At 38.3% G+C, this 19,196-nt stretch overlaps 1 protein-coding gene and 1 long non-coding RNA gene across 2 annotated transcripts in view; one reads left to right on the top strand and one right to left on the bottom strand.

The window, feature by feature from the left end:
- LGR5 (leucine rich repeat containing G protein-coupled receptor 5) overlaps positions 1 to 19,196 on the bottom strand; it is a 98,750-nt gene that overhangs the window by 3,438 nt on the left and 76,116 nt on the right. The window contains exons 7-17 of the mRNA XM_075495593.1: positions 17,592 to 17,660; positions 14,480 to 14,551; positions 13,586 to 13,657; positions 13,410 to 13,478; positions 13,190 to 13,261; positions 10,181 to 10,246; positions 9,897 to 9,968; positions 8,922 to 8,993; positions 6,861 to 6,986; positions 2,849 to 2,994; positions 1,763 to 1,846 (exon numbers count right to left, since the gene is read on the bottom strand). Of these exons, the coding sequence (XP_075351708.1) occupies positions 1,763 to 1,846; positions 2,849 to 2,994; positions 6,861 to 6,986; positions 8,922 to 8,993; positions 9,897 to 9,968; positions 10,181 to 10,246; positions 13,190 to 13,261; positions 13,410 to 13,478; positions 13,586 to 13,657; positions 14,480 to 14,551; positions 17,592 to 17,660 (920 nt within the window). The remainder of the gene's footprint in view (positions 1 to 1,762; positions 1,847 to 2,848; positions 2,995 to 6,860; positions 6,987 to 8,921; positions 8,994 to 9,896; positions 9,969 to 10,180; positions 10,247 to 13,189; positions 13,262 to 13,409; positions 13,479 to 13,585; positions 13,658 to 14,479; positions 14,552 to 17,591; positions 17,661 to 19,196) is intronic.
- The window catches only part of LOC142406651 (uncharacterized), a 59,063-nt gene that overhangs the window by 15,256 nt on the left and 24,611 nt on the right, over positions 1 to 19,196 (top strand). The gene's annotated exons all lie outside the window — the stretch shown is intronic.

The following is a 19,196-nucleotide window of genomic DNA, read 5'->3' as shown; positions in this document are numbered from 1 at the left end:
TGCATGTTCTTAGCACAGCCAAGCAATGAATTTCAGTCCAAAAGGGGAGCTGGAAATTTGCTCTTCCTTTGGAGTAATCTGAGACCTTGATAACATGCTGCTAAACACATGTTGCATGTTGCATTACTGGTGCGTATGAGTCTTTGCCTCTCAACCTGAATAGTCTATGGGTTTCTTTTTGTGCCTAACAGTACAAGTGCAACGTGAATGTCCAGTCTGTAGTTTCAAGAAATGCTGTGATGTTTGTCAGTGTGTGAAAAAAGCTGAAAAAGATACCTCTCACTAAACTAGGACAGGTTGCTAATGAGTCCTCGTGAAGTGGGATGTAATGGATATGGACAGATAAACTTCGGCTACCTTATAGCATGTCATTACACAGTCCAAGAAAATTGAGGCTGTCTTTGCATTTGGAAGCGCTGCCTTTTTGGAGGGGCTTCTGATGACCTGTGGCTGAAGTCAGGTCATTATGATTGAAGCCTGCTGTGTATTCTCACAGAACTGAGGTGCATATGCTGTGCGGTTGAAGCTGAATGCTCTGCAGTCTGAGAAACATTATTTATCTTGGTATGAGCCACATATGCTCTCTCAAAGCAAGTCCTTCACAGTGCTCTGTGCTTCTCCATGAAGACACAAACCTCACAGCTGAGATGTGCTTCATAGGGCTACAGCTGTTGCCATCAAGTAGGCATAAGCATTTATTGTATCAGTTTGCAAGTTTTTCTAAGGTACCATTTGAAAGATCAGCATGGAAGCTAAATTTTCTCTGGGGTCTGGTGATAACTTACCTTGAAGACAGCGACGTTTTTGTGAACTCAGTAGTTGTATTTAGGCCATAGGAGAATATGTGATGGTCAAATGGTTCTAAATTCTTTGGCTTCTTCCTGCTTTTTCTATTCCCCTTTACATAACTTTTAAAAATTTATTATTATTTGCTGTTACAAACAAGAATCTTGGCTTGGAATGAATGCTGAAGTACTAGTTGTCAGTTGGGCTTTTTTGTTCATGTTTCACAATGAAAGAATGGCTGGAGAAAGTGTTTGCTGAATCAAGCAAGCAAAACTTATGACCACAGCTGTTAAAGCTAGAAGCGACCTTCCAAAGACATGTTTCTTTCCCTGCCTTAAAGGAAACTTTCAGTGGAATTGGTGGCCTGTAGCTTTGCAGTTCAGCAGCTTTGCAATTCAATCAATGTATTTCTTTTTCCTTTCTGCCACACTGCGAAGCCAGGGATGCACTATTCTATAAAGAAAAGGACAGTGCTGGGGGTCCTTTGTGATGGACTGTGTACATCAATACAGTGGTGTTTGGTATTTCCTAGACATAGAACTAAACTGTATGTTGTTCAAGAAGCTCAAGTGTAGAATAACTCAGTGAAGTTCAGAAGAATTACTTTAGCTTTGCAAAAGACTGAGCAAGCAAAGATTCTGCTCCCCTTTATCATGTGTGTCTTGGTAGAACAGAGTCTTTGCCCTCTCATTCCCTTGATAAGGGGATCAATTCCTGTGAAAAGGGGCCCGGAGTGAGGATCTGCTTGAGGACTAGGTAAAACTTTTGTTACACTCATAGCTGAATTTAGTAGCTGAATAGTTTTTTGGACTTCAATGCAAAATTTTATATTATTGTACAATGTATTTGTATTAATTTCATCAAATTATTGAAAAACATCATGTTACTGTCCTAGTATCAGATTCAGAGTTTGTTCTGCATCTAGAATATCTGGTAATACTGTGCTTGGATTCCTACCTGTCTGGCAGTTTCATACCTGGAGAAGGTGAGCATTGCACTGAATGATGAGCTTTCAAATCTTCTTCAAAGTCAAGAAAAAAATCTTCAAAGTCACGCTCATCTGTAGGGGAGAAAATACCCAGATTTGATACTGCAATTTTCAGGAAAACTTCTTTTAGTAAAAATTGAAAAAATGTCTGTGGTACTTAAGGCCTGGTCTTGTCCCTTTGCCTGCCAAACTGAGCAGAAGCAGGTGTATGCCTACTTGGTTTTGAATTACTGTACTCAGGATTATTTAAAAAGCTGGCACCATCACTTCTCTGAAAACAATCATTTACAGGTACATTCTCTATCACCTAATTTGCAGTGTGATGACTGCCTAGGAAGGAGTTTAAAACATGAGTTCTACTGTTGTGCCAGCCTACCATGAACTAACCCGTTTTCCGTGTTTCTTATGTCGTCGCTCTACCATGTATTCTTGGCTCTATTCTTGCTGGGGCTAGCCCTGAACTCTGAGACTTACTGGTTTGCAGGCATGGAGATAGCACAGAAAGCAGGATGGTGTAACATGTATGTGTGCACCTACGTAACAGGTAACAGGTCAAGTAACAGACGTTGAGCTGAAGGGGAAGAAAAATACAGTAGTCTTCTGTCCTGGAGAGCAGATGCACTCTGTGGTAGCCAGGAAGTGCCGGGAAAAAATATCGGCAGCTATGCCAAAGTAGCCATACAAGCTCTGTGACTCGTCCTGAAGCATGTGGACAGCAGGAGAGCCAAGGATGCGCTGCTACTTCCAAGGCTGGCAAGAAACTAGATCTTTGCTGGCCTGCTCTTGTATGGGGTTACATACCAGCACCACTTCCCTGTCTCTCACATAAAGGGAAGATTTCACTTCTCACATTATTATAGTTATTATTTAGATGGAAAGATGAGCGAGTGAGATTTTTGAAAGGCAGACCTGAAAAAATGAGTTTGCTAAGCATAGGAATGTTTGAATAACATATTATCAGGCAAGAGAGAGGGAGAGGCTGCCTCTGTGACTGTAAAAGACTATTGGATTTGTTTAACACCACAGGCTGCTCACAGCCTTCAGGTAGATTTAAAAGCCAAAGATGACGATTACCTTGAATTTGTAACAACCCAGCATCCTTCCTGTGAAAATCGTCAATGCTGCTATTCTCATCTTTGTTCCATTGGCTGGAGATTTTGTAGTGGCTCTCACAAGCTCCAAAGGCACAGCACTGATAAGCATAAGGCATTTCCATGACCCTGTAGAAGAATAAGGAAGCATGCCATGATACTGGTTTAGCAGCAGCGTTACTGGATTGTACTGCTCCTCTACTGTTAGCACAAAGGAACCTGTTTAAATAACCATGACTGAAAGTAAAAATATCTATGGGTAAAAATCAGTCATGATAATACAAAATGAGGACTCACAAATACAATTCCACATCAGAAATGCAGATGATGTCTAGGCTAATTTTAGTAAAGGAACAATGAAGTTTTCTTATGCATTTTCATGGGAGATATGAAAGTGGGAGATACGTGCCTTGCCATTGAGTGAATGTTACTCTTAGAGCTGTATTTCTATTTTATGATTTTGAATGATTTTACAGAGTAACTCAACAGTTTCTCCATGTTACTTTCTTAATAGTTTCTTTTAAAAAAGCAGATCCAAAGATCACAGCTGCATCTACCTGCCCAACAGACAAAACCAAAACACAGCTTCCCGAGTGGAATTTCTCCAGTTTTGGGAGAATGAGATCTTTTGGAATTCAAACTTTATTCACCTCTTTCCACATCCAACTCTTTTCACAGTAAGATGGCAAAAAGGAGATTGTCTTCTGTCCACAGATCAAGAAAGCAGTGTTCTAAACCAAAAGGTGAATGAATCAGAAAGGCACTGTGTGTGAAAACAGATGTCATTGAGGAAAAGGTTTTACTTTATTAATTGTCTTAGAAATGAGCACAGTCATTGCAGGACACTGGATGCTCATTCCTAACTCTTTTAAGGTCAGTGGTATTCCTAACACATAACTGAGTATAGGTCAGTGAGTTTCCATGATTTTGAGGGTTTCTTTTGTCAGAAATTTGCTAATTTCCGATATGTTTTGAATTTAATTCGTTTGGGGATGTGCAAATTCTGGGATAGCATGGAAGAACTACATATATTCAAGTTCTATAGACTACTTCTTCTATTCCTAAGATATATTTTATGCTTTGGAAGCAGAGATATTTGATTTGCACAGTTCACCAATAGTGCATAGTAAAACCTAACAACTCACCTTAATTCTAAAAGCCCAATAAACCAAAAAATTCGAAGATAAAGAGGTGATTAGAAGTTATTCTGACTTAACTTAAAAGGAATAAAATAAAACTAGATCCTCCTATCAGATTACTTTCAACAGGTTAATCATGTAAATTAACATAATGAGTGTTCCAAGCAACCTCTAACCCCCTGGGAAATCTGCAAAGAAATCAGTCTGAATCAGGCCCAGTGCCAACAGGACTTAAACTTGTGTGCTATCCAAAAGCTTGGTACAAAGTGGAACAAACGGAACCCTAAGCTCTAAAATTATTTTTAAATTAGTGCATTTTGGGGCACGTACAGTGCTGGAAGCAGTCCTTTTTATGGCTGGTGCTTATTTGATGTGGATGATTAGATTTGGATTTTGTCAAATCAAACACTTTTAGAAACACTGGCTGAATTTATTTTTATATATTGCTTATCTTACTGATGATATCTGTATTCTTGGTAATTTTTTTCCTGCAGCAAGGAATGCCTCTTTTTTCTGTTTTTAGATTAAGCAGCAGAGAACACAAGGTTGTTTTCCACCTCACAAAGGTGTGGGGTTGATGGTGAATGGGAAGGCACAGTTACGATGAATGGAGTAAATCATTGAGTTCTTTACAGCGCTGAATCAAAGCATCAGATAAAGAAGGAAGGAGCGGCTGGCAGCCTGATTTTACTTCCTCAAAGCTTGCCATAGCAGGCTGGGCTCAGCTCTGTAGAGCGTTCCTGTGCCGTTGCTGAAGGTGGGGCAGAGGATGCTCAGCTCTTTGATGTGTCTGTATTGAACAGCAATGACCCATTTAGATGAGCAGGAAGCTTTTATACAGGAATTTGTCTTTAATGTTGTAACCAGTGTCTAGTTCCAACAATTACAAAGGGTGAAATTTCATTTCGTTTTAGATCTCTGCTCAAGTTTGGTGCTTCATGCATTGTCTGTGCAGTGATCCTGTGTGAAGTCCTGGCCTCATTTTGATTTATGGTAAAAGTCCTGCAGACTCCAGGTCAGCATTTTACCCCATTCTTTCCTGACTGGATATAATTTGTTCTTACAGATGTTAATCAAGTCTAGATACATTAATCATACTTTTTATACCTTTTTTTAAGACTTAAGCTACTGCCTGATGCATCCTTGTTAACTACGTACCCACACTAAATACACTGTAGTTGCATTTGAGGAATGTACATATTTTACTGCTGGAAAAATCCTATAAAGTATAATTTTGATAAAAGAATTAAAAAATCTTAGTTGTACACAATTCAGTTGAATAGTGGATTACTCTAGGTCTACTGCAGCGCCTCTTATGCCTCTAGGCCATGGTATATACATCACTATATATTTGCTAGGTTGGAGTAATCCATTTTCTTGTGTTTACATTCTTTTAAAGAACCTTCAGGTATTTCAGAATTGTCACCTGCCTCAACATGTGGGCAAAGTCAGTGAGAGAAGAAAAACTATGGCAGAAACTCAGTCTCAACCATTCATGATTTCTTATGGTATTTGCTTCTTAACCTCTGAGACCCATCTCAGGGTCTCTAGTGTAAGAGAGGCATAAGGCCTCTAGTACGTTGAATGTTTATGTTATAAAGTAGTTTCATACACTGTGATGAAGTCACTGCCCAATCTCCTCTGTGCCAAACTACAAATACTGGGTTTATTAGGACTTTTAAGGCATTGTTTCCTAACCTTGGAACCATTTTTTGCAGCTCTTCTCTCAGTTTATGTTAACATGCCATCATAGAAGTGTTCCAGTGTGGATCCCTCCAGTGCTGTACGCAGAGGTATAATCAGCTTCGCACTTCTACTCATGACTCCCTTATTGATAACTCCAAACACTCCAGTCCTTTTCGTTAGTAGTAATGTCTGCTTGAGTTATCTGCCTGCTAAGACTCATGGAAATTTTCCAGTGCAACAGGCAAATCTCGTGAAGACATAAGGATGGAGTCTCCATCCTTGGAGATATTCAAAAGCTGTCTGGATATGGTCCTGGGCAACTGGTTCCAGGTGACCCTGCTTTAGCAGGCGCTGCTGGACAAGATGACCTCCAGAGGTCCCTTCCAACCTCAACCATTCTGTGATTCTGTAACTATGTAACTATGTGCACACTGTTTAATTGTTTCAAATTTTATGATATCAAATCTTTTACAGTAAAACATGGAAAAAATATATGTTGCACTTGGCATCCTCTAATTAAAATATAAAAATCAAGGGAGAGTTACGGGACACTCCCAAATACCCTGAAGTCAGAGGCAAAACTGTCTTTACTGTGATTTCTCTATAGTCATCCAGTGACTGGCAGAGCTGCAAATGATCTCAGAACATTTCCTTCCTGTATCACAGAGCATCCAGCAGAAAATTACTAGCATCAAAATGTTCTAGTAATAATGGCAAAGTATTATCTGAATCTTAATCAAAAGATTACAGAAAAACATGTTCAAACAAAAGAGGTAAAATATTTTGGAACTTCAGGAGTATATTCTTCCCTTGATATTTGCTGTGTTCTCATGAAATATAATGGAAGTTCTGTAAGCAAGATCCAGTAGAAGAAGGACATACCACTAAGCTGCTAGCAATATTGTTTTAACAACTTTTGAAACATATCACCAGGAAGCAGATGTGGCTTGTATTAAGCAAGTACTGGGGTTAATATTTCAAAACCCTTCAGAGTTTCTTCAGTTAAAAGTGAGCATAATAAAATAAGTCTATCATTTTTATCATATTTGCTTTAGTTTTAATAGCACAGATCAAAGACTGACAATACGAAGTAACATGCGTTACACACTGACACACCTTCCATTGCACATGAACACAAATGTGGCTTATTAGTTTTAATGATATACTCACTTGAGTTCTGGAAAATTTTCAGATGATATCAAACTTTGTAGGGCATGATTTCCTGTTAATTTTAAATGAGTTAAACCATGTAGCCCCGTCACAGGAAAAGAGGACAAAAGGTTGGATGACACATCCCTGCATAACAGCAAATAAAAATCAGCTTATGGGTTTTCATTTCTTTTTCTTCAGCACTAGAAGTGTCATGTTGGAAAAACAGGTTAGACTTTTCTAACTCAATCAAAAATGACTGCATTAAACAGAGGCCCCAGTCAGCAGGGCAAAGCTGCAGCACCACTCAGGAGTATGCACCTATGTGGCTAGCAGAAAGCTAACAATAATACCTAGCAGTTAGCTAAGTCTCTGTTGCCAAATTTTGACTCCAAACATTTATAGTGCCAGTTTTGAGACTACAAAATTAATTTAAAGATCTGTTCATTAGATTGTTTGAATTAAAGGGAGCCAGTACCAGAACAGCTTCCCACAGTTTAAAAGATTCAGTGGGATGCTAGAGGGCATGGTTGCCCTGAAAGCTCCACAGGGAGCAGGTCAGGTGTACAGGGAAGACGTGTGTTTCAGGGTAGGACGGGGCTGGGCTGGAGCAGATGAAGGTGACAGTTCTAAGCTGAGGTTTGTCTGAGTTGCTGAGGGAAGACAGTGCAGATGAACACGGATACGTAACTTGGGGAAAGAAAAACAGGTGAACGAAAAAGTGACAGTGATCAAGGAGATATGGTAAAATACTCAGGGGGAAGTCCAGAGGTATTCTGTTCTCTATTTCTCCCTCTCTCTTCCATTTATTCTATGAGCCTTTTCAGTCCTCTTCACAATTATCTACACTGCAATACTTAAGATGGTCAACCATCAAGAAGGAGGAAGAAGGGGAATCTGATGCTGCTGAAATGCTTTTATGCCCAAGGCTGAACTGCAAAGCTCCCAACTCTTGGATTACCTACTGAAATCTAAGGGCTAGACATAAAATAAGATATGCTGATGGACTGGTCTTCTACCTATCTGGTTTAGTGTGTGTCCTCTTGCTCACAACATAGTTAAATACCAACGGTGAAGTCCTGGTCCTACTGCAATGGTAAAAATGACCACTGACTTCAGTCAGAGCAGGGTTAGAGACTAGTATTTCAGGAAAAACTGGTACACTGTGTGCGTGTGTGTGTGTGTTAAAGGGCTTTTTTTCTTTACCGCTCTCTGACTGTTCTATGACCAAAGCTACAATTTATTGCTCACCTCACAAAGTAGGAAGGTTCTGAGGAGGGCCCCAAAAGGGATGTCATAGACAATATTGTCTTTATGGACATTTTTCAGTGCACCATTCAGAGGGGAGGCTTTGCACATCAACAGAAATGAATACCCCTTTCCAAATTTAGGTTTCCCAGCAGCTACTGGATTATCTGGGAGCAAATGCCCAGCAGCGTATCTTTGTGACAACCATGCAGCAGGATGACTCCAGAGGAATTTTTTTCACGTCTTCTCCATACACCCAATGCCTCAGGGATTCACCTTAAAGAGGCATTACAATGACAGTGGGAAGTAGGAAAAAGCTAGTAAGGACTGAGAAGTGCTTGTGAACAAGGCCTGCAAAATTGGCTGCTGATGTTTTGACCACTAACTACTCTGGCTGAACTTCCTAAAGAAGCAGATTTTCTTCTTCTTTATTCCATCAAATGAGGATCGATGAAATAAAGACACGTACTGGAAAATGTTTCTTATTTAATTTTTAATCCAATTCCTCAGTCCTGAAACACAACTAACAGAAATATTCCCCACTGCTACAAGAGACTAAACTGCTAATAAATTGAATGAAGAAAGGCAGATGCACTGATATTCTTCGTAGACCCCAAATCACTGATTACACAGTGTTATATGCAGCTTTGCCATAAAACCTATGGGAATTGGTGAAGTACAAGAAAGCAGGCATTTAGATACGGATTCAACAGACCAGAAGATTAGAATAGAGAAAGCCTCAATTTCTGCTGGGGCACCAAGTTATTAAATTTTTTGTATGCTCTTGCAAGAAAAATGTGAAAATTTGAATGTAAAAGGTATACAAATACTTACAGTTTGATCAGAGATGGTAAAGAGGAGAAGGCATTGGGGTGAATAATTTTAATTTTGTTCCAAGCTAAATCCCTACAAGAAAAGTGAGTGGAAAATTACATACCCACTGAGTGAATATGGAAGTTTTCATACACTTGATTAGGAGGCCTAAATATAAAAAAGGTATTAATTACATGCAAATATTTTCAATAAGCTTCTGCATATCTCATAGTGTAAAATCTTTTTTCCATTTTTAAATTATGTTGGTCAGTTAATGGTGTTAGTTGTTAAACTGACATCTTTCTTAAAACATCTTAATGCTTTCTACAGTCTAAGGCAGTTATTTTCAGTCTGCTTCACAGCTTCCTAAGGCAGCAGAAAGAAGGGCGGGGTATATGGACTACTTCTGAGAGGTCCTCATGATGTGACTAAGAACAGCAAATCCATTGTCAATAGGCTTAACTTCCTAATCTCAATCTTCACCGCCCCTGAAAAATCAAAAAGACTGAAAGCAACTCTTAAAAAAAATGTATGAGTTTGATCCTGCAAAAACTTACAACCACGAGTAATTTCTTGACAAAATTACTCTGCTAGCACATGCGCCTGTGTGAAAATTAGAAACCCGCACATGACTGGACTCTATTTCTTAAGAGATTGTTCTCTATAAAAAGATTTCATGCTCCCTAGAGCTGATTATTACGTGAACCTGCCAACAGATACCAGCTGTGGCTTACTATCTCTCTCCACCTCCATCAGAAACATTTCCTCCATTTAGAAGGAACAGCTTTTATAGCTATAAGTTTACATCTTTGAATTCATTGCTGCCAATGCTAAACTTCACAATGGTTGTTCTCCTTTCACAGTTATGACCTAATGGGTGAAAGATCAAAGTGAGGAAAAACAGAAACAAGGATGTTTTGGGGCATATAGCGAGCACACAGTATATACGCCATGTTTTTGAGAAGCTGGGTGAATGGCTGTTAGGGCTGTACTCACAGAGACCGAAGAGCAGCCAGCTGCCGAAATGTGTCTGCTTTGATTTCACTGATTTCATTGTGATGCAAGTCACTGAAATAGCAATAAGAATATCCTCAGTTTCAAAGGCACTTGGACGACATTTCGGGGTGTTTTAGATTGTGTTTATGATCAACTTCAATATAGTGTAAGGGTATGTATTTGAGATATGTCAAATCAGCCAGCAATAACCAAGTTAATGATGCTTAAACACATTTGTATATAGATGCTTCTTTTTAGGCTTTTTAGGGTAGTTTGAGGCTTACATTTTTTGGAGTTTTTTACATGCAGTGAAACAGGGTAAATCTTCCAGCAGGTTATAAGACAGATCCCTGTAATACACAAGAAAAGAAAAGATTAACATCAAAGTAATGTTACAAGAAAAAGATCTTTCATTGTCTACCTTCATGCTCAATTTAAAATAACTTGGTTTTATCCACATTCACAGAAAAACAGAAATGTGCAAACTCACTTAGCATCTCTTATCTGTCAGATTTTGATTTCTAACTGAGGAGGACAGAGGAGGGAAAAAGGCAAGATGTATTAACTCCATATCCTATGTTTGCAAATTCCTTGCATTGTCTGAAGATTTCCTGCCTGAAGTGTAGACTTCTGCTGAGTGTTTTACAGTAACGATACTGGCCATCTGCTCATAGGGAATATTGGATTTACATCACAGACTTCATATTAATTAAATTCTGACAAATATTGAAACCATTTAAAATAATCTACTACATATATATACTCATATTTTTTCAGAGAAGATCCTGTATTTTTCTGGTAATAATCACAATGGACTGTAATCAGTCTTCCATTCTACACTTTTAATTAAGCACTATTGCCTCTGATCCTTAGACTGTTATATCTTATAACTGAGGGAAATAGTTAAAAAAAAATATTGGAACTAACTCTGAAATCAATCACTACATGGGGGAAAAAAAACTTAAAAAGACTTGAGCCAAAACTCAACAAATTACAGAATAACTGAAACATCTGGACTGATTTATAGTATAATATAACTAATCAAAACCAAGCCCAGGCAATTTGCAGAAATTGGAGGGGAAAAAAAAAAAAGAAACCAAACACCCACCCCCACCACCCAACAGTCTCATCCTATATATACATCTTGCTCAGGGAAAACTGAATGGGAAATTTGCTAGTGAAAAGAATGTAGAAAAAAAGCTTATGCCTATAATTAAGAAAAATGTCCTTTTCCACAGTTATCCAATATTATCATGTAAAAGAGTAATCTCTTTTCACTCCTGTTTTGAATTCTTTAAAACTGGTTCATCTCCACCCATTTACTTCCTTGGTAAAATTTTATTTTCACTGTTACTATTCCAACAGGGGCATTTAGACTATTCTATATTTAATTTGTTGAAGTGGTGCAAGTAATGACAATGTGTGTTTTTAAGGTATTCTACTCTGCTTTTACTGTGCACAAAGGCTACCATCAATATATGTATTTTTTTTTGTTACAGCAGGGAAGATTATGGCCTCTGTTTTTGTATTTTTCACAGGTACTCTGTGGTCCAAATCAGACATGACAGAAGAGAATTCAAATGAGCTGGAGGCTTTTAGGCCAAGGTAAAAGATGTTTGGTATGTCTGGCAGATTGTGGCTATTCTGTCATGCACAGATTTGTGACTTAGGACTTCTTAAAAGTATGTTATCAGCTTGAATTTTGTACATACTGACACTTCCTCTTCACATACGGAAAAAAAAACCCCAAATAAAACCAAAACCCTTCTCCCCTCTATTTCTGTTAGAGCTCCAGAAAACATTTTACTTGTTTATTTTTAAGGATTTCTTCCCACTTTGTTAATACATGAGGCTCCTAGCAGCAGAGGGCAAGTGGTTTTGGTTCCCGTGTTGAGGTGCATACCCAACTGTGCTGAGGGTAGTCTCTCGAGGACTGCTGGGACCATGTTCTCACATACACCTTTACTGCAGGTGCGCAGACACTCAGGAAGCCTCCATGTACATTAATCCACATTTGGAAGTATTGGTGGCTAGGTAGGATGCACAAATTGTCTTTCAAAGCAGTATTTCCACTTGTAGTGTTTGTGCATGTATCTGAGCCAGGACGCCCCTTCAAGATGGCAGTCTCCATGTAACTTGTGGGGTTCAGCGCACCATTATACTACTTCATGGCGCAGGCAAAGCTAACATGCAAACCTAAATGTGGGCTTGGCAGGCTCGTTCCAATCTGAAGGGAATGGGGAAAGAGCAACTCTGAGTACATGAAATTGCTGTTAAAATGGTTCCCCACCCTTTTAAATATCAGCTCTAATAATACAGGGTGATACTCAGAAATAAAAACTGAATTTCCGATGGACAGTCCTACTCTATTATGAACTGTACAAGTTATTAATTACTATAGTATTTATTTGCCTTCTGTTTTGAGATTATTTATTGTTTTTGAATGATAAAGGACATATTTAAACTTAAGTCTGTGTGCAGACTGTCTTCTGGCAACAGACTCTGTTTCTGTCTTTTATCATTCTGGATATGATTATATTGAGTCCATCAACTAAAACTTAATTTTTTCTGGAAATGTTCATGACATCCACGCTGGTATTCAAATAATGTGTTATAATTAGTACTATTTCAATGTTGGCCAGAGAACTAATACCAAATACATTCCTAGTGATGTAATACATAGAGGAAAGTGCTGTTGGCTCATTCTCAAAGAAGCAGACACAATGATTACTTTTGTTAGTGATTAAGCAAACTCCAAGGAAATCTCCAAGCTAAAATAATATTGGATATTTAGTATAAAAACTATGGCCCAACTATGCCAAGGAATAGTCTATTAAAATTTCAGTCAGCTACTTATGTCTGGTTGGAAAAGAAACCAAAAGAGGAGCATAACAAGGACTCAAAACTGCACTCCTTACTCAGTTATATTTTCCATTCACTTCACTGAATTACCTGCATCAGTGAGGAAAAAACCCCAGATTACTGTAGGAGAGACAGAATGAATGAAAATAAGGTAGTTCTGTTGTTTATTAAAAATAATTAAGAATCGTTTTACCCTTTCCTAAAAATATGCAAAGTAATTATCTTTTTCAGCAACATACGGGAAATCCTGACTGATAAGTGGGTTGTGAACTTTTTGAGTAACACGGGGGCCTGCTCCCTGAGCTGAATTCCTAAGAAGTAACGTGATATACAGAAATAGCAGTAATTGGGTAATTTTGAAATCATAATGATTTCATTTGTCCGTTAATCTCTTGCATTAATGTAATGTTAATCATCTTACTGAAACGTACAGCACTTGGAGATTAGGTAACTGGTCACAAGCTGATTTGGGGAGAGAGGTGATCTGTGCTCCTGTGAGTGTCCTGTTAAAAGTATTTATAAAAAAAAAAAGAAAAAAAAAGATTACTTTTTAAAGATTGCAGAACAAATATGTATTTTTTAGGACATTCTTTAGAATACGCCATTATCCAAAAAAATAAAACAAAGCAAAACTACTTCTCTAGCACTTACAAACTCTCCAGACTTGTAGTCCCTGTCAGATCAGGAAACTCTGTTATCTGTGAAGCACCGTTTAAAGTCCTAGAATTTAAAAACATCATTTCAATACAATTGTGGTGAGGGAAGTGTGGGACAACTCTAATATTGCAATATATAAAGACAATTAAAACAAAAACGTAAACACGTACAGAGTTCTGAGTTCTGGTAAGTGTTGAAAAGCAGATTTTCCAACAAGCTGGATAGGGTTATCATAAAAATGTCTGCAAAAAGAGGATAAAAAGACATTTTATGAAAAATATTTTAAAAGTTTCTAAATATATTACATGATTATATGATAAGCAAGTGAGTAAACTCTCTATGATGAATCACAGACTGTGCACCTCTGGTTGTAGCAGAGGTGCAGCTCTGGGCTTTTCTCACCCACTAATCTCTATCCATCAACCACATTTCACATTTTGAATATTTAAGTATTTGTTTTTTTCTTGGTTATAAAGCCAGAAGCCAATCAGCAAAATATTCCCTCTTCCTCCCAGGTTTGCAAAGACAGAAATCCAAATATGAAGAACTTTGTTATGACCTGAGACAAATTTAACGTTAGCAGGTGAAGAAGTCAGAACTTCACCTACTCAGAAGAAGTTCCCTTGCACTTTTGAAGTCATACTGCTTTTGCTCATAGAATAATATTGCTCAAGATGAGTCACTATTTATCTTACATTTATTTTACAATTTCTTATTTTGAGGTTTGTCCATTAAATGCATTCTCATGTAAGACAAGGGGAACTCAGACTGGTATCCATCAAGAGTAATTTTTACTAATTATTAAGAGTAATGCTAAGAGACTTAGAAGAAATAGTTCAAATAGAAGGTCAAAGGCCAGAGACCACTACTCGCTTCCCTTAAACAGGGCATGCAAACTTCCATTCATTCAATGAAATTGGAAAGATATGAGCTTGTTTGCTTGTATAATGATGCGCTACACAGTACACTCACAAGAAGAGCTATTTGACATTTAGCCACAAATACGATACTTAGTTCCACGTTCTCTAATTAGAAGAGTCATTGAAAAGACTCTTACCACTTACATTGTAATAAGTGATGGATTACCCACAAATGCACGCTCAGGTATTGACTTGATGTTATTGCTATGAAATCCCCTACAAAAGGAAAAATAGTTCACACAGTAAGAAAGAAAAAGTGAAGGCACAATCTGTATTCACAATGCACAACAATTTTTTTTGTTTGTAGTAAGAAAAGTGTCTGTATGTAAAGGTATGTCCTTGTTTTCTGGAATAAGACAGAACTGAGAAAAGCAAAAGAAAAGAAAAGCAATGAAATAGCTGGAATTCTGCACTTTTCTAAATGAACAAAACCACTTGGATAAAGTAAACTGCAAAATGGCATTTTAAAATTCAGATGCCCTCCATAGGAAACTGCTTTGTAGCTGTATGTCATGTATCTATGAATCTATGTGTATGTATATAGATGTAACGTAAATACACACACACACATATGAACTAATAACATTAATAGTTACATGTTAATAATTAAATAAATAACAATAAAATAGTATATATATTTGCCTCTGTACTTGTTAAACTGCAACTATTTCTTTTGCTGCGATAATAATGGATTGTATTATTATGCAAGTAATATATGCAAGAAAATGATTTTATACATTATATTGTAATACACTGAGCCTCTCACAACTGTCTTTTTGTTGAAATATTTTAAATGTGGACATGAACAAACTATCCAGTGTAGTTGTGCCTGCTGGATAGAGTGCCAAATTTTTGTCTCATCATTAATTACTGGATTTTATTCATATGAGTAATTCTCCATTGTGAAAAACAAAAGAAACAACTAAGATTTCAAAAGAACAATGATGATTTGTGTGGGAAACTCCCATTAGTTCAGTCGGGTATGAAAAAGGCTTCCCAGCTTAAATTTATGCACTTAGAAAGCCTCAAATTGTTCACTGATGCAAGCACACTTGGCCATTACATGAACAGGTCCCACATTATTGGTTTTACTTGTTTAGGCATTGTGCTACTGCTGATGAGCTACAGAGCAAGGCTCTAAATCCCTAGCTCTTTTGCATGCAATAAAAACTGCATCCATCCAGATGCAGACTCTAAGCAACATGAGGATCCCATTTAATCCAGAACCAGTAAACAGACTGGTTTTGTGGCTGTATTGAATGGGATTCCTTGCATGGCAGAAAAGCTAAGGAAATGGCATGACTACTTCCCAGGGCAGTATCTGGCCCCTCATCACCATTCTGACTTGAGTTAGAGTGAGGGAGCAGCCCCATCATCAACCAAGAGCAGACTCCAGTGCATTTATGCACAGACGAGCCTGAAGCACTTCTGAGCTGGTGGGAAGAAAGCACGCTGACGGCTGCAGCCTGTGTTCTGGGGCACTGTACCCAAGTGATACACCCAGTCTGAACCGAAGGCACTTTATAGCCTGTCAGTTCACATACTGAGCAAAAGAGCAGTAAAATCCATCTGCACCCCTGGGTAAAAAGACTATATTAAGGCCACACTGGGAAAAATGCTTCTATAGGTATCTTCAAAATCCAGTCTGGAAAACGTTACGTATGCATTAACTTTGGGTAACAGCTATACCCACTTACTTTGGAGAGATAACTACTCCTACAGCTGAGACCTTGAAGTGCAGAGCATCTGGGACAATGGTGTCCAGATATGGCCCTGACTCGCTGGCCACTTGCCAGCAGATCTCCAGCTCTGACTGGCTGCCTTGGATGCCTCCAAGCTGTAGACAAAAAGCTATAGTCTGTATTTTCAGCCCAGGCACAAATTCTGAGAGAGAAATGAGGTCCCACCCAGAAACACGCTTACTATGGTGGCCCTGCAATGAGCTGAACCTCTGTGGGCCTGGGCTCCCGCTTGGGTGCGAATGGCAGGGCATGCACAACCTTGTGGGAGACACCTTGTGCTTATACGATTGGCTTCCAGGGCTCAAACAAAGCACTGAAGCTCATAGTCTATGCTGGATTTGGGATGTCAGGTTGCAATTTCACTCGCCAAAGATTTCTTGCACCTAGAAGCTTATCTGAAACAACAAGTCTGATACTCTGATACTCAGAGGTGAAGTCCTACAGGGCCAGTAAGTAAACTCAAGCACATCAAGCAGTTTGCTGGACTGGGCAAGGTGCATTTACTGCAAACATGGGTTATCCATGTTTGGGTACTGACTCCAGAGGTCAGCAAGAAGGCAATCCTTTGAGGCCACTGGATTTCATACCCATTATTTTAGCTGACAGATGACTTAACAGCAGCTGAGAACAGTAGGGCTGTGAAATTCATAGCCCCACTCCCTTCTCCAGAGCTGCACTCTGCCAACACTGGAGGTGCTGAACTGGAGTCAACACTGCCTGAGGATCCCTGCTGTGGAAAAAATCCCAGGTAGCTACTTACTTAAAGCAGCTTTAAGATCAGTTTGTGATGTAGCAGGGGTACAACCATGTCCAACTCCTGTACGATTTTTTTTAAAAATCTATGGTGATGGTACCAGTAACATGGTAAATAACTCACATGGAAAGAATTCTGAACATAGGCATTGATGTGTACATTGTATCTATGATGTGTGAATATAATTTCATTCATTTTTTTATAATTCAGCTGTTTCTTACAATAAACTTGGCTGGTTTCTTTTCATTGTTGATTTTTTAAAATGCAAACTATGTCTGTGCATCCAGAAGTGTTTTATTTACAGCATTACAAAGGACTATTTATATTGAAAAGAAACTGCTTTAATTTAAGGGGGGGGGGGGGGGGGGAGGAGAAGGTAAAGACATTGAAACCTGATGGACTAATAAGGGTGCCACACCTTCTTCTTCTTAGACTAGAAGACTGATATATTGGATTGTTTGCAAAATCCAACTGTTGTGTTTGGGACTCAAAGTGAATTAACTGTGTTTATTATTTACTGTATTCCAAGGATGAAGTTCCTGGAAAACCCACTGCACAATGCAGTACAAAAGTAAAAGTTGTCAGAACTTGAATGCTCTAAACTGAATGTTGAAAATTATCTTTTGTGCATGTTGGCATGTTTATTAGTTTTTCCTAGGATATCAGTTTTTAAGGATTACTGATAAAATCACCAGCATTAAAAAAAATAATCACACACTAGACAAAACATCCTCCTTCCTAATATGAGCTCTGTACTTACAGTTCTTTTAGGTTTGTTAGTGTCCTGATAGCAGTGGGGAACTCGTCCAGACTGTTGTAATTTAAATCTCTGTGTGAAAATAGATTTTATTATTTAGGTTATGCACTGCATAATGGATAGCATAGAATTGTTGGCATTTGTAATGAAATATCATCTTTCATGCATTGAATAAATACATACAGCCAAAAGCCAGGAAATCCGCAAAAGTGTATGGATGTTTTCCAACAAACTCTGTTTAGGGCACATTATCATTCCTATTTTTTATCAGCATCCTATTTTTAGTTGTATCTTAGCTATTCTGCAATAAAGAAAATATAACTGGATTCAGATACTACTAAGGGATTTGTGGTTTTGTAAATTGCCCATCCTTTTCATTACTTGAAAGTATTAACAGGAAAAAAAAATCTTTCAAACAGAATATTCAACAACTTTGTATGGTGAGCTGCATTTTACATGGCTAATACATCTCACTATAAAGGTTTCATTTGCTCTGACTCACTGTCTAGTTGCATTAGTCTTTCTTTCTTTTTTTTTCCCCTGATGAAAAAATCTCTGAGGAGATTTTTCCCAATGGTTAAATGGTAAAAATAAGAGATACTGGAGTTTGGAGGGTAAAAATGGTTAGGGGAAATCTTCCTCTGGCTAAAACAAGTGGGAAAACATACAGTAAGTTCAACGTTACCATTAACTGTATTGTTAATTTTAAGATTTGTCAAAATTCATACGGAGAATGTTTCTAACCACACAAATTGTAAAAATGGTAGTTTAGCTAGGGTAGTGACCTCCACTCTAAGAACTGCTCATGCTGCAGTGGTAATTAGACTTTATTCTGGTAGGCTGAATGGACTATAAGCCTACTTCTGCCCCCAGCATGACATGTGCATCCTTTAGTGTTCAGGAGACACCTGAAACTGAAATTGAGATATGCCAGTTTACTGTGATGCTCTCTGGCACTGTTTTGTGAAGAATATAGTCTGAAAAACTTGACCAAAAGCCTTTTTGAACAGACAAACCACAAATCACAGTTTACAATAGATTGAAATTGAAATAGTATCAGGCTGAAGTAATGCAGGCAGGAAACTGCTGTCTGAACTCAACAAGGCTTTCCTTCCTGCTTGTAAATCTCTCTCTCCTGCTTATTGACAAAAAGAGATTACAGGCATGTATGGTTTGGTTTTGCCCTCCAGTGATATGTGATTTCCAGACTTATGCATCGATGCAAACAAATGATCTTAAAGCTGGCATCCATCATTCACACCGAGATCTCTTTAGATTATCTTGAAACTATGTGGAAACCGGTCTATATAGTATGCAATTACTGTGCTTGAGGCAAATGCTACATTATCCTATTGCAGAGAAGTGGCTGCACCTACACTTATTCCCAGGTTCCTGACTGTCCTGTGTGTTTCCATCTCTCTCATGCCAGGTGGCTGGGACTGGGTTTGCAATTACTTATTCCATTGTTCTGTTTTTCCCCATTTTTGACCAAGTGCCATGTGAATCTCACTTAAAAAAACAAAAGAAACGATTACATTTTCCTTCTCCCTTTCCCGTCCCCCTTTCCGGTGCTACACTAAGGGACTTCCTCTCAACTCACAGCCGGCT

Source organism: Mycteria americana, chromosome 1 (genome assembly GCF_035582795.1).
Source record: "Mycteria americana isolate JAX WOST 10 ecotype Jacksonville Zoo and Gardens chromosome 1, USCA_MyAme_1.0, whole genome shotgun sequence".
Taxonomy (NCBI): Eukaryota; Metazoa; Chordata; class Aves; order Ciconiiformes; family Ciconiidae; genus Mycteria; species Mycteria americana.
Note: the sequence above shows the minus strand (reverse complement) of the source record. Positions and strands in the feature narration are given on the sequence as shown.